The sequence below is a fragment of the Morus notabilis genome, unplaced genomic scaffold (genome assembly GCF_000414095.1).
Source record: "Morus notabilis unplaced genomic scaffold, ASM41409v2 Scaffold673, whole genome shotgun sequence".
Taxonomy (NCBI): Eukaryota; Viridiplantae; Streptophyta; class Magnoliopsida; order Rosales; family Moraceae; genus Morus; species Morus notabilis.
The window spans coordinates 7,939-22,268 of record NW_010357185.1 but is presented as its reverse complement, the minus strand read 5'-3'; the positions used below and the strand labels follow the sequence as shown (position 1 = coordinate 22,268).

The window sequence follows — 14,330 nt, the reverse complement described above, 5'->3', positions numbered from 1 at the left end:
CTCAGCATTGCCAAGTTTAACCCGAATTCAAATCCTAAAATTCACAATGGTTTGGTAAGAATTTAGTTATACAATTCTTCTCCTGAGTAAGATTACTAACATATAATAGGTTACAATTCAGATTCGGAACTAAAAGTACATAGTCAAGGACCTTTGAAATTACAACTTAACTGGTACCGGCCATCTAAGAAAGAGAACCATTTGCAATCTGTACAGTATGATTGCCCGAACACGGTTAATATTTATGAAGAGCAGATGTGTCACTTGAGGAAATTACCTTTTTGAGCAAGGGACACTGTTGCAACAACAGTGTTGGAAGTGCTTGAATTTTGTTGTGATTGATTGTTCATCCTTTGCATGATTTCCATCTATTCCTTGCTGAAAGGGTTGGGCTCTGAAGGTGCTTGATAGTCCTCGAATGAGAAATGTTTGCCTCGCCCTTCTCTATCGTTTTTAGGTCAAGATGGTTTCCAATCTGCTGGTTTGCCATGGATTTTCCAACAGGTTTCCGTAGTATGACTTGGTTTTCTACAATGGTCACACCAAGGTCTTGCTTTGCTTGCTTGATTGTCGGCTGGCTGGTACTTGTTAGGTACCAACACAGATTAACAAATTAACAATAGACACAGAGGAAATAACTTGAAAATGGGTCAAGCTCCTTTTATTTATCTCACATACATATCTCATAAGAGAGGAATTCCATTCATAGAGAAGCAAGAAAATAGCAAAGAACAATGGATAATTCGAGGTTCCCCTTCTTTCCAATGGTCTACAAATAGTATTTTCCGAATCAACAGCAACCCTATCCCACGTTACTCCACTTCCTCAATATTTCCTCTGCTAACAAACTCGTAACCAACTTGACACCTCAGCGCTCCTTTTTCATATTTCCACTTCCAACCCCATTTTCCTGTAAAATCCCCCGATGGCCCTTCCTCCTAGAATAGACCAACGTAACCGGTGGCCTAACATTACCTACCCACCCAGAGAACAACCTTGTCCTCAGGGTTGAAGGAGGGAAATTGCAAGCGGATAGCAGCCATTGGCTCCCAAGTAGACTCCTAATCAGGCAGGCCCTGCCATTTAATGAGCACCTTCGGTTCTTCGCGATTCCCTACAACCACCACATGAGTTGCTAACACTTCCGCCGGTTGGACACACAACTCCAAGTCTTCAAACAGCTGTGCTGGTAGAGGCTGCACCTTAGAGACGGCCCCCTTAAAAGGCTTCAATTGAGAAACATGGAAAACAGGGTGGCTTCAATTGAGAAACGTGGAAAACAGGGTGGATGCGAGAATCGTCGGGCAGACGCAGGCAGTACGCCACCAGCCCAATCCTGTCCAAGAATTTTAACGGCCCATAGAAATGCAGGGCTAGCTTCTCATTCACGCGGCGAGCAAGCGATTTTAGACGATAAGGCCGCAGCTTAAGTAAAACTAGCTCGCCCACCTCAAAACTCAACTCCCTTCTATGGCTATCCGAAATTTCTTCATTCGCTATTGAGCCATCATAAGGTGAGATTTCAACAGATCTAACATCTCATTGCGAAGGGCCAACTGGTCTGCCACAATAGCCACCGTGCCCAGAGAGTCATGAAAGTGGAAAAGTGCGGGAGGATCGCGGCCATAAACTATGCAAAAGGGGGTAAATTTGGTCGAAGCATTAAAGGTGGTGTTGAGCCAATACTTTGCCCATGGAAGAAATGAGGACCAAAGTTGCGGCTTATCACCCGCAAAACACCTCAAGTAAGTCTCTAAGCAACGATTAACTACCATCGGACTCTGGGTGATATGCCAAACTTGCACACAACTTAGTACCTTGCAATTTGAATAGTTCGCGCCAAAACTCACTCATAAACTCCGCATCTCTATTGCTCATGATGGACCGTGGAATGCCATGGAGCTTGATGATATCTGAGACAAACATGGCAGCCACTTGTTTGGCAGAAAACGGGTGTGCTAGGGGACAAAAATGAGCGTATTTCAACAAGCAATCAACCACCACTAAAAGCGGGTGTGCCAGGTGGACTGAGCTCCTCAGGCAGCAAGGGCAGAACTCTCAGTCGCTGGTGTGTTGGTTTGAGACCCCAACATATTCTTCTTGCAGCTCTCTTCATGGCAGACGTAGAAAAGGCTTCTCGAATATTAGGTAAGGGTTTGTTCCTAATATCCTCCCTCTGATTTCTTATGGAGGCCAAGTAGAAACTTGTAAACTCTTTTCTTTTCAACAATTTTCTTGTATTTTTCTGCATTGCCTGGACAATCCCACTCGTTTGATACAAACATGACGAGTTGTTGCCAATATTTTCTTAAGAGGCTGTAATACTGTGTGACTGGAAGGTTGCCTTGGCGCAAGTTGTGAAGAATCCCTTCAATTTCAAAGGCTTCAGCAATGTTTTCTCTAAGTATGTTTCTTTGTTGCCTCCCATATTTCTCGGGCTGTTTTGTACAGGAGAAAGTTCTCTCCTATATCATTTGTCATGGAATTGATCAGCCATGACATGACCATATTATTTTCTGATTTCCAAGTCCTGTGCTTTGGATCTTTCTCTGCAGGTGGAGTTGCAACGCCTGTGAGATAATCATCTTTGCCTCTTCCGCACACGAACATCATAAAGGACTGCGACCATTGCAAATAATTCTGACCATTCAGTTTGTGCCCTGTTATGGTTAGAACCGCATTATCTGAGCTGTTGCTATTTGTTGGAATTGGAGCTTTCTGACTGGAGGTTACCTTGGAGATGGAGCTTTCTTTTTCCGAGGCCATCCTGTACTTAGTCATTCACGGATTGAAGAATTCAGAGCAATGCTCTAATCCCATGAAGTTTTTTATGGGAAAACTTTTTGTTATTGATCTGTTTCAACCAGTACAAGAGCAAGAACATATATACAAGAATTCTAGGCAAGAAATCTTACAAAAAACAAAAAATAATCCCTGATTTGTGGAGAGAAATCATCAATCAAATCAGGGAATAAATTACAAGAGAAAAGGATGGGGCAATAGACTATCCAAATCCTCTAAACAAGGAAACTAGTGAAGCTGCAATATTCCAGCTGTAAATCCTCTAGTCAACACCATAATTCCACACTACGTGATGAAGCCATGGCCATGCCTTGGTGAGCGTTGGCATGTGGGGTTGCCTCGGTATGCTCGGTAGCCTCTGTCCCTAAGAATTGATCCTCGTTGTGCCTACGTGATGAAGCCATGGCCATCCTTGGTGAGCGTTGGCACGTCGGGGAGCCTCGGTATGCTCAGTAGCCCCTATCCCAAAGAATTGATCCTTGTTGTGCCTACGTGATGAAGCCATGGCCATGCCTTGGCGAGCGTTGGCATGTCGGGGATCCTCCTCGTTGTGCCTACGTGATGAAGCCATGGCCATGCCTTTCGAGCATTGGCACGTCGGGGAGTCTCAGTATGCTTGGTAGCCCTTGTCCCTATGAATTGATCCTCGTCGTGCTATGTGATGAAGCCATGGCCATGCCTCGGCGAGCGTTGGCACGTTGGGGAGCCTCCTCGTTGTGTCCCTTTAAAGAGTAAAAAAGAAAAAAAGAATGCCTTCATGCCCAAAGCCAAATTATGTTTAGTAGGTTTTTTTTGTTTTTTTGTTTTTGTTTTTGTTTTTTTTTTCCCTTTGCTTCTTAGCTTACTTAAAATGTGCTAAATCCTATATATTTGATGGACAATGATCTGAATTCTGAAGTCTGCTCTGGTTCTGTTTGCATTTTTTTGTGTGGATAATTATTATTATTTTAATTTCATGTCTAACTGGCATAAATCTGCTTCTACTATTGTCCCTATTCAGGCTTTGTGGCAAAAACCAGATGATCAATTTTGCACTGAAATGTTAAGTGCGGCTCTAGTAGATGAATGCCGTGGCGGTGTGGATCCCAAGGTCGAATTCCGATGAAATGATGTTTACCTCTAATGGGGCATGTTTTTGTTTCGTTAATTCTCTTTTATTGTTTATGTATTAATTATTACAATTGTCTTTACTAGTACAATTGATTAGTCATGAATATAATTGTTGTGTCAAGCCAAAGAAATTTATGCAATATTATGTGGTTGTACCCTGATTCAACTGTTGATTCCTGCGATTTCGACCGCTTCACAAGTTAAGCAATGCATCATAGAATCTGTGCTCAATTTGACTTTTGCAATTGGTGAATGATTCAATATGGTGAGTGGATTATGCGTGAATGACTGCGTGAGTGCACTCTTTCCCTTCAGCTGGTCAAAGCAGGAAGCGGCTTATATTAAACTTTTGTTTGGCCTTGTAATTGAAGAAGAAAGAGATGATATTGTTTTGAAGCGAAAAATATCAACTTTATAGCTCAAGTTTGTGTTTAGTTTTAAACATTCTGAAGTATATTTGAGGTAGTTATTAACTTATTTGCTTGAATAAATTAACTTCTTGCGGGAGAGCTAAATTTTCATACAATGAGCATCTGTGTTTGTGTGTGTGTGTGTGTGTGAGCTTCATTTTCATACAAGTTTGTGTAGGTTTCTATGAGCTAAAAATATTACATCATTACAGGTTTCTATGATTATATGTGTGATGTGTGTGTGTGTGTGTGTGTGTGTGTGTGTGAGCTTCATTTTCAAGGTTGATTGGTATAGGTACAACAAACTTTGATAGAAAAGGTGATTAATCCATATTCACAAACAAAGAGGTGATTTATCCATAATTTCTAGTGAAAACAAAACTCCAACCTCTATTTGTGGTTCTCTCTCTAATTCATTCTTTGTCAATTTAACACAAAAGAATGTGCTTTAGATCTTAAAACGTGTTTGGCCGCCAATTCACAAGTCACTACAAATCTACATCAATATTAATCAGTTTTTAGGTCAATGCTCTGAATAGTTAATGCAGGTCAAAATTCTGTAGTAATTGAGCTGTGATGTGAAAAAAAGATTCATTAACTTGAGTATTTAATGTGTCTAAGAGCTTCTATGGTAGGTATTCTTATTGGCATTCTTATTAGCATTCTTATTGGCAGTTTTTTAAACGTTACATCTACTCAATCACATTAAAATGAATAAATAAGCAAACTTGACAAAATATAATACAGGTATTGAGCATTTGCATAATAAGAGGGGCGAAAGTGGTATTTTAAAAAAATATAAGGGGTATTTTGTGTACTTTTACAAAAAAAAAAAATTTAGTTTTAGGTCAATGTTAGGAACAATTATTGCAGGGTAAAAATTTTGTAGTTTAACCGTGATGTGGAAAAAGTAAACTGTGTCTCTGTACATATTTATACATCTATAATAGTAAATAACATTTATAGTGACACTTAACCTTTCTCAACGGCATTGCATGCGTAGAAAGTAAAGGTGTAAGAAATGAACTTGAACCCGACGAACCCATTCGAGCCATTTAGACGTGGAAGATTGAGTTGGGTGGCCATTTATAACCATTATTTGAGCGGTTGATCCATCTTCTTCAAAATTATCCCAATAGTTTATTTTTATTTTTATTTATAAAGTTAATCAGTTACATATTAAAGTCAATCAATTAATAGATCAAAATCAGTTAGTGATGGACTATGGTTAAAAATATAATCTTTTACTCAATCAGTGATAAATCATAATTAATTATTAACAGACCGCAGTTAATCTTAATGTAAAAATATAAATCGGAGGTTTATGAAATGGATCCTTAAAATGTAAAAAATTGAAAATCTCCAATATTCAATAAATGATAGCAACCCATCATCATCAGATCTTCAAAGCAACCCAAATAATCTCAAAAATTACGTCCAAGATATTGTTTGTAGAGGACGACGATAACCCATTGCGTGATGATGACGATTACCCAGTTTGTTTGTTTGTTTCTATTATATTTATTTTTCATTTTGGAACTGATGTATGGTTACATAAGTATTAGCACGTAGCTATCCGTGGGAACAAGTCCAATTAATACCACAAGACATTTAGACGTGAAAGATTGAGCTGGGTGGCATTTATAATTATTATTTGAGCGGTTGGTCTGTCTTTTTTAAATTATCCTAATAATTTTTTATTTTTTTTTATTTTTAAAGTTAATCAATTACATATTAAAGTATATCAATAATAGATCAAAATCAGACTGACTATAATTAAAAATATAATCTTTTAGTCAATTAATGATATATCATAATTAATTATTAACAGACGTGGAGGGTTTATAAAATGGATCCTTAAAATGTAAAAATTTGAAAATGCCCAATATTCAATAAATGATAGCAACCCATCATCATCAGATCTTCGAAGCAACCCAAATAATCTCAAAAACTACGTCCAAGATATTGTTTGTAGAGGACGACGATAACCCACTGTGTGATGTTGACGATTACCCATTTCGTGACGACAAACAGCGTTTTGAATACAGTTTTTTATATAAAAAATGTTTTAATATAAATAAAGTGAGAAAAAAAATCAAAATATACAGTGAAAAGATTAAACTGTAAAGTAACATTTGGCAAATAAAAAAAAAGAAAAAAAGCAAACAAAATTTAGTAAGAACAAATGTAAAAAAAATATTTAAATAAAAGAAAAGTGAGAAAAAAGAATTAAAAATTATTTGAAAAAAAGCAAAGCGCGAAAAAAAAAAAATCAAAATGCGTTGTGAGAACTTATAAAGTAGGATTTAGAAAAAAAGAAAAAAAAAAAAGAAAAAGCAAACAAAAGTTTGTAATGATATATGTAAAAAAAAAAAAAAAAAAAATTTTAACAAATACAAAGCGAGAAAAAAAATGTACTCAAGCTGGCCGAATGTCATTTTACTTTTTTTTTTTTTGAAGTAATGTCATTTTACTTTTTAATTTCATTCTTCCCTTCAAGAAAAATAGCTTATGTACTAACTTTAATATTTTCTTTTCAAGGGTTTAAGACACAAATTTTACCAACACATCATTTGCATATGACTACGTGTGCATGTCTAGCACGGTTGGTCTGCGTTTGATTATGTAGCAATATTCACCGAATCCATGAGAATTATGAATTGACTATCTCTCAATTTGAAAACAGTATTTCTGTTTACATACTTCTTTCTACTCTTCATAGCCTCTTCGAATTAAAATTTCTAATGACAAAAAAAAAAAAAAAAAAACAATTAAGTAAACTATTACTATTATATAAAAAGGAAACTTATTATATAGTTTTTTTCCTATGAACACACGCACATTTTTATATCTCAAATTATAAACTATTACTATTTTGAAAAGATCACATCTTTTGATGACTACTCCGGAAAATTGGATGAAGATGAGTTTAATTTTCTTTCTATTTGTTGTACGATTTTGCTTTTCAATGGCTAATCATTCCATTTTTTTTATAAAGTTGAATTGTTTTTTCTTAAAATGCGTTGTTCTTTTTTTTTTTTTGTTTTTTTTATGCTCTTTTGAATTCATTTCTTCCATTTTGTCTTTTTTATCAACACCATAATTCATATAATAATTATCTCATATTTGTGTTATTTATTGTTAAAAAATGTAATTATAATTACGTATGAAAAAATGTTTCATTCCAAAAACTCTAAAAAAGATATAGAGATAAAGAAATTATAATATTAAAATAATAAACTAAAATAAAATGATAGGTATAAAAAGAAAAATAAAATGATCAACAATTTATAATATTATAAAAATAGTTAGGGATATTGTTCGAATAATAAGGCCGTGTAAAAAGTAATTATTTAATCCTTTTAAAATTATGATGGGTGTGTACTTAAAATAAAGTGTGGAGAGTGAAAATGGGTGTGAATAGAACTACTCCTTAAAAAATCCACGAATTCGTATTATATATTACATAAATATAAAATATAGCAGATTCTTTTAAAAATAAATGTAAAAACTTGTTTCATCTTTTAATCCGTATAATATATGTAGTATTCACAAAAGGGTGTGAATAGAACCACCTCTTAAAAAATTCACGAATTTGTATTATATATATTACACAAATATAAAATATACAGTTTTTTTTTTTAAAAATAAATGTAAAAACTTGTTTCATCTTTTAATCCGTATCATGTATGTAATATTCACAATGAATAATTACATTTTACAATCCGTATTATACAGATTTTTTAAAATAAATTTAAAATCTCGTTTCATCTTTTTATAATATTAAAATAATAAACTAAAATAAAATGATAGGTGTGAAAAGAAAAATAAAATGATTAACAATTAATAATTTTTTTAAAAATAGTTGGGGATAGTGTTCGAAAAAGAAGGCTGTATAAAAAGTAATTATTTAATCCTTTCAAAATTATGATGGGTATGTACTTTGAACGGAGTTTAGAGAGTGAAAAAGGAGTGTGAATAGAACTATCCTTAAAAAACCTACGAATCCATATTATATATATTACATAAATATAAAATATAACAGATTGTTTTAAAAATTAATGTAAAAACTTGTTTCATCTTTTAATCCGTATAATATATGTAGTATTTATAAAAGGATATGAATAGAACCACCTTTTAAAAAATCCACGAATTTATATTATATATATTACACAAATATAAAATATACAATTTTTTTTAAAATAAATGTAAAAACTTGTTTTATCTTTTAATTCGTATAATGTATGTAATATTCACAATGAATAATTTCATTTTACAATCCGTATTATACAGATTTTTTTAAATAAATGTAAAAACTTGTTTCATCTTTTTTGCGTATAATGTATGTAGTATTCACAAGAAATGTGAGTGGAGAAGTCAATCACATGTTTACTTTTTTTTTTTTAATTTTAAAATGAGAGTAAGATTGGTGGGTCACACTCAAATTTAAAATTGAGGAATGAGATTAACCATCCCATGCCCCCCTTAGGATTGGGACTCCAATTCCTGATATTAACATTAAGGGCTCGTTCAGTTCGTTAGTTCGAGTTTTTAATTCGAGTTGAGATGTGACTTTATGAGAGAGCTTTTTATTGTAGCAAAAAAGTTAGATGTAACTGTTTCTGAGAGCTTTCTACTGTAGCAAAATAATAATTACAACCGATATTTATTATTTTATTTGTCTAATAGTATAATATTAGCCTAAGTATTGTTAACTTTAATATAATAAATATGTACTTTATTTTGTTTAATAAATAATAATATATTTTATTTTTGAACACTATTTTTATTTTTATTTATTTTATTTAAATTTTGTCAATTTTTTTTGTATATTTTAAATAATTGTACAATTTATATTTGTTATTGTATTACCCTGTTATTATACTAAATATCTTAATCATGATTAATTTTAATATAATAAGTACACAATTTATTTTTAACTAAAAATATAAAATTAACTTAAAGGGTATATTAGTACTTTTATATTAGTTCATTATGATTCTGGGCATAGTAAATGCATGAATAAGATTTAGACTTTAGAATGACTCTGATTTCGAATCTTGTTATTATGTTAACAATTTATTATGACTCTGATTCTTTACTTGGAATCCTACCCAACATGATTCATGCTCATTTTAATTGTGCGCAGGTAAACATATCATAAGACTTTTAATTTAGTTTATTATCGAATACTTGAATGTTATGTTATAATTTAGTTTATAATCGAATACTTGAATGCGATTGTGTAGCAATATTCTAATTTGTAATTAAACACCCCTGCTTTTATATTCTAATTTGTACTTAAAGGGATATTATGCCACCCACGTCTTAACTAGGTCGATCTTTTAAGATAAAACTTAAGTACTTAAAATATCTAATTTCTAATACAAAACACATACCAAAAATGGAGAAGAAATGTAAAATTATCAATTTCATCAATAGTCAAAAAATAAGACATCTTCAAGTTGGCAATTTTTCATTTATTTTGCGTTTTCTAAAAATATATATAGCTAGTATCTAAAATTTGTGAAAAGTTTTGTCATGGAACATTAGATAAACATGTAATAAAACTTCACACCTTTTATCTTTTAAGTGTTGTTATTCGTTTTGAATTTTGATTTTATCTTCTGATTCTGATTGTTGGCTTGTAGCTAGAATAAGTTACACTGAAAAATCGGCTTGCATAATTTAATTTTATTGTCTCGTTTTGAAAATAAAGATAGCGAAATTTGAGCTTTAGAGTCGCTTTCTTTTTTGCTAAAGACACAAACAATCATTTGTTTAAGGGAGAAAAAAAAAGAGTTTACCATTTTAGGAATACCAAAATTATGTAATAAAATAATTGGCAACTTAATTAAATATAATAGGATAGCTGGAATTCTTAAACAAAAAAAAAAAAAAAAAAAAAAAAAACCACTTTAGGAATAATTTAAATAAAAAAAAGAGGATAGGGGAAATTTTTTAAAAAAAAAAAAAAAAAAAAAAAAAAAAAAAACCACTTTAGGAATACCAAAATTATGTAATAATTATTATAACAAGAACTTCATTTGAGTTCTGCGAAAGGGCAGGCAATAGCTGCTTCTGAGTCTTGACTTTTAGCAGTGTGAGAGTCTGAGATTGGTAGTCCCTTCAAAAACCCTGCAAATAGCTCCGCTGGGTCATAATAAACTTCCACATCCTCAGCCCTCAATGAATCATCCACCTATATTCATTCATTCACGTGCATGCATGTAAATCGATCAGCACAAATTTCAAGACATATTGATAAGAAGCTGATATTTTCTTTTTAAACGAAGTCTTATTAAGGGAAAACAAAAATTATTAATGTGGGCGCATAACCGGCCACGATTCCTTAAGTACAAACAAATGACGAACAATGAGTAGAATGTATGTTAGAAGTCTGAAAGCAAAGTATTTTGATACACTAATATTTCGTTCATTTTGTTAATTTAAATTACAATTTAAATTTTTATTACATTATTTTTTTTATAAAAGTTTAAATTTAACTTTTTTTTTTATTATAGTGTTTTTCCTCATCAAATGTTAAACCTTTCTTCGGTTTTGTTTTAGTTTTTTATTTTTTATTTTTCTTTAATGGAAGGATTTACAATGCAATTTTCCCAGCGTATTGTTGAGTAATTTCAAACGTAATAATTTGACTGCGTATCCCATTTTACTAGGGAAAAAAAAGCATAGGCAAAGCATTTGCAGCACAACAAATGTAACTTAAATATTATGTGCAGGAAATGACGTGAAAATTAATGTCAGAAGTTGATAAATAAGTTAGATAATAAATTTAGTGCGAGAGATTTTCTGGTACGCATCGCGTACCGAAAGATCATGTTTTTTAACCGTTAAATTTACGTAGTTTTTAATTTTTACAAGACTTTGTACAAATTTGACGAATATAAAACCTAACTTATTTGTATGTTGGCGTATTAGAGAATGTCTCATTTGATATCTATAGTACTATTTGCTAGTGTGACCTTTACTAATACAATACCAATACTAAAGAACAAACTTCTACTTCGGTTTTGCATTGCTAAACGGGGTTGTCTAAATAATTTCTTTGTAATTTTATATCGTGGTAAATTATACTCCAATGCTTTTTCGAGGAATTTCTACTATTTAATGCTTAATTGGTAGTTTGGTACTACAAAAATAGATAGAAATGCTGGTTTATCCATATTTTGTGAGGAACACAAAAGTCTAACCTCTATTATTGTTTTGACCACAAAAGTCAATCCAACTCAAAAGAATGTGATATGTAGATCTTAAACAGTATGTGACCGGCAACTCACAAGTCACTACAACTCTACATCAATACTGATGGTTTTGGGCCATTTGAGGGGAAAAAAGTGTAATACCAAAAATACCCTTGGTATGTTGTTAAAATATTACTTTCACCCCTTGTATTATGTAAATACTCAAAAACATCCACTGTATTTATAAAAACAAACCCAAAACACCACCTGAAGCAATTACACTTTTTAAATACCAAATTTATCCTTCCCAATCTTTACTATACAATTTAAAACATTATTCAACCAAAATATTAAATAAAATCAATCTTAAAAATGAAAACTCTTAAATAGTTGAAGTATTTTCTTTGATTAGAATATCTATTTGAGCATTTTTTTTTAAATTATTATTTAAACTTTGAGTTAAATTACATCTAAAATAACATTTAATATAAATTGGAAAGGATAATCATGGCATTTTCAAAAATTTAACTGCTTCAGATGATGTTTTGGGTTTCCTTTTATAAATATGGGGGGTGTTTTGAACATTTACATAATAAGAAGGGCGAAAGTGCTATTTTAAAAAAAATTATAAGGGCTATTTTGTGTAATTTCCTAAAAAACAAAAAAAAAAATTGGTTTTAGGTCAATGTTACGAATAATTATTGCATGGTAAAAATTTTGTAGTTTAAAGGAGACGTGGAGAAAGTAAACTGTCTCTGTATATATAGTGAGACTTAACCTTTTTCAAAACGGCCGACAAAACTTGCATACGTAGAAAGGGTGCATAATTAAATATTTGTTGACTACTTCTCCATGACTTATTTGTAGAAATCAGCAATCAATTTCAAACGGATGTTTTTTTCTTTTTTTTTTTTTTTTTCCTCTCCCTAAACAACGAATTTTAGGAAAGATATAACAGTTTAAACCCGAGCTCTGTTTAAAATACTTTTTTCATACAAGAATAAGAATTCTCACGATCTTTAATTTTTTTTCTTCAGTAAATAGTCCTCTACTTTTAATTTCTATATCTTGTCTTACTACAGAATTAAAACAAACCCACCTTGAGAGTTGCAAGGCCATAGAACTGAACGAGCTCTCCAGTGGGAGCGTGGCTTCTGAAAGGCCCTTCAAAGAAACCCCAGTGCCTGAACTTGAAGGCAATCAATGGAGGTCCTGAATAAACATGCACAACTTCCCATGCAAACCCACGAGGTAAAGCCGATCGAAATAAATCGTGAGATGATTCAAAGCTTTCTTCTTCTGCTTTATAGTATTGAAACTCTTTCGGCAGAGAGTTCTTCAGCAGGGCGTTGTAGCTTCCAATTCTCAGTGTTTCTTCTGCTGTTAATCCTTCTCTTCCTGTATGAATTATCCACACACGTGTTTTTTTTTTTCTTTTCCAAAAAATAGTTACATCTAAAAATAAGAAAAAAATAAATTTATATCTAAAAATTTATAATATTATCGACTACAATTTTAGGTGCATTCCGACATGACAAACTAAATTAATGCAATTTTTGTTTTTATCTTTATAGGCACACAATTTTAATTTGATTAAATTATATATTAATATAGGCCTATTAGAGATACACATGAAGTATGCCCATCGAGCGCCAACTGGGTCTATTTGGTAAGGATGGGGAGGGTTAAGAGAGAGATCCCAGACTTAAATTTTGAGAGCAACTAATAAATTCATAGATAATTATTGTGTTATCTATATATATATATATATATATATATATATGGGAAAAAACCATTAAGCTTCAGCAATTTTCTCCAACTAATAAATTCATTTTCTATATATCTTAAGAACCAAGTTGGTTAGGAAATTAGATGTTTCTTGATGTGTCATAATGTGAGAGAGACTAATTGGGAGAAAGTCCCTTTCGGTACTAAGAGTTGGAGTAGAATTGATGAGAAATGAAGAAATGCTATATATATGTGTGTGTGTGTGTGTGTCCTAATATTATGTTATTATATACTCAGATGATCATCATTAAAATTAAAGGCTTACCATTAACAAAGAGCTTGAATTTTTCTGGGTTGATGGTCCTGAAGTCTTGCAAGCGAGTCTTGTGGGAGAGCTCCATCTCCCACGACTTTATAGCATTTTGTACTATTTCTTCAAGGGATCCTTTTGGCCATTCCTGAAACGAAATTAATGATCAAATCCAATATTATCCACAGTGTACAAATAGAAAAACAATACATACATTTATATATATATATATATATGTACACATTTCATAGACTATACATTAACCATTTTCTTGTTCTCTAGATATAAGAAGTGAAAAAGATAGAGAACCTTAGTTCTTCCTTGCTCAAAAAGCTGGTTAACACTATCATAGATGGGAGGACCACCATGTCTCCACTCAATTTTGGTGTTTTCTTCATCATCGAAGAAAGATCTGTACTTATCTCCTACTCTCTTAACTGAAGCTTCTGCACTAGCCATGTGTTAGAAATCTCTCAGAAGGATTTAAAAAGGATAGCTCTTACTTGGAGCCTTTTTATAGGAAAATTGATGAGATCATATATAACGGAGTAAGATATATACAGGAACAAGGAAATAATAAATTTATAAAATGGGGTGGCGACGTAAAGAAAGACGTACATAATTATGACAAAAAATGAAGCTTTAAAATTGCTCTCTTGGGAGAATCTAGTACCGGTCGTTTCTTTACGCTTGTCTGATGTAGGTGTGAGAAGGCTACCATGTTTCCACAAAGCAATTATTTATCCATTAAGCAACAAAAAAAAT

At 32.2% G+C, this 14,330-nt stretch overlaps 2 protein-coding genes across 2 annotated transcripts in view; one reads left to right on the top strand and one right to left on the bottom strand.

The window, feature by feature from the left end:
• The window catches only part of LOC21387419 (anaphase-promoting complex subunit 6), a 29,098-nt gene extending 24,804 nt beyond the window's left edge, over positions 1–4,294 (top strand). The window contains exon 16 of the mRNA XM_024167423.1: positions 3,803–4,294. Within this exon, the coding sequence (XP_024023191.1) occupies positions 3,803–3,907 (105 nt within the window). The 3' untranslated portion in view covers positions 3,908–4,294. The remainder of the gene's footprint in view (positions 1–3,802) is intronic.
• A 6,023-nt stretch (positions 4,295–10,317) lies between these two features.
• LOC112092131 (pathogen-related protein) lies at positions 10,318–14,109 on the bottom strand. The gene is made up of 4 exons (XM_024167429.1): positions 13,875–14,109; positions 13,581–13,713; positions 12,627–12,925; positions 10,318–10,524 (listed from the first exon to the last, which is right to left on the bottom strand). Exons 1-4 carry the CDS (start codon positions 14,022–14,024, stop codon positions 10,366–10,368), a joined length of 741 nt encoding a protein of 246 aa, XP_024023197.1. The 5' UTR covers positions 14,025–14,109; the 3' UTR covers positions 10,318–10,365.
• Positions 14,110–14,330: the final 221 nt, after the last annotated feature.

Excerpts from the sequence above, each read along its gene's own strand:
- LOC112092131 (XM_024167429.1), bottom strand. The coding sequence starts at position 14,024 with ATGGCTAGTGCAGAAGCTTCAGTTAAGAGAGTAGGAGATAAGTACAGA. Across the intron at positions 12,926-13,580 it reads ATTCAAGCTCTTTGTTAATG|GAAGAGAAGGATTAACAGCA; the intron begins GTAAGCCTTTAA and ends TAATTCATACAG. Across the intron at positions 10,525-12,626 it reads ATGGCCTTGCAACTCTCAAG|GTGGATGATTCATTGAGGGC; the intron begins GTGGGTTTGTTT and ends GAATGAATATAG.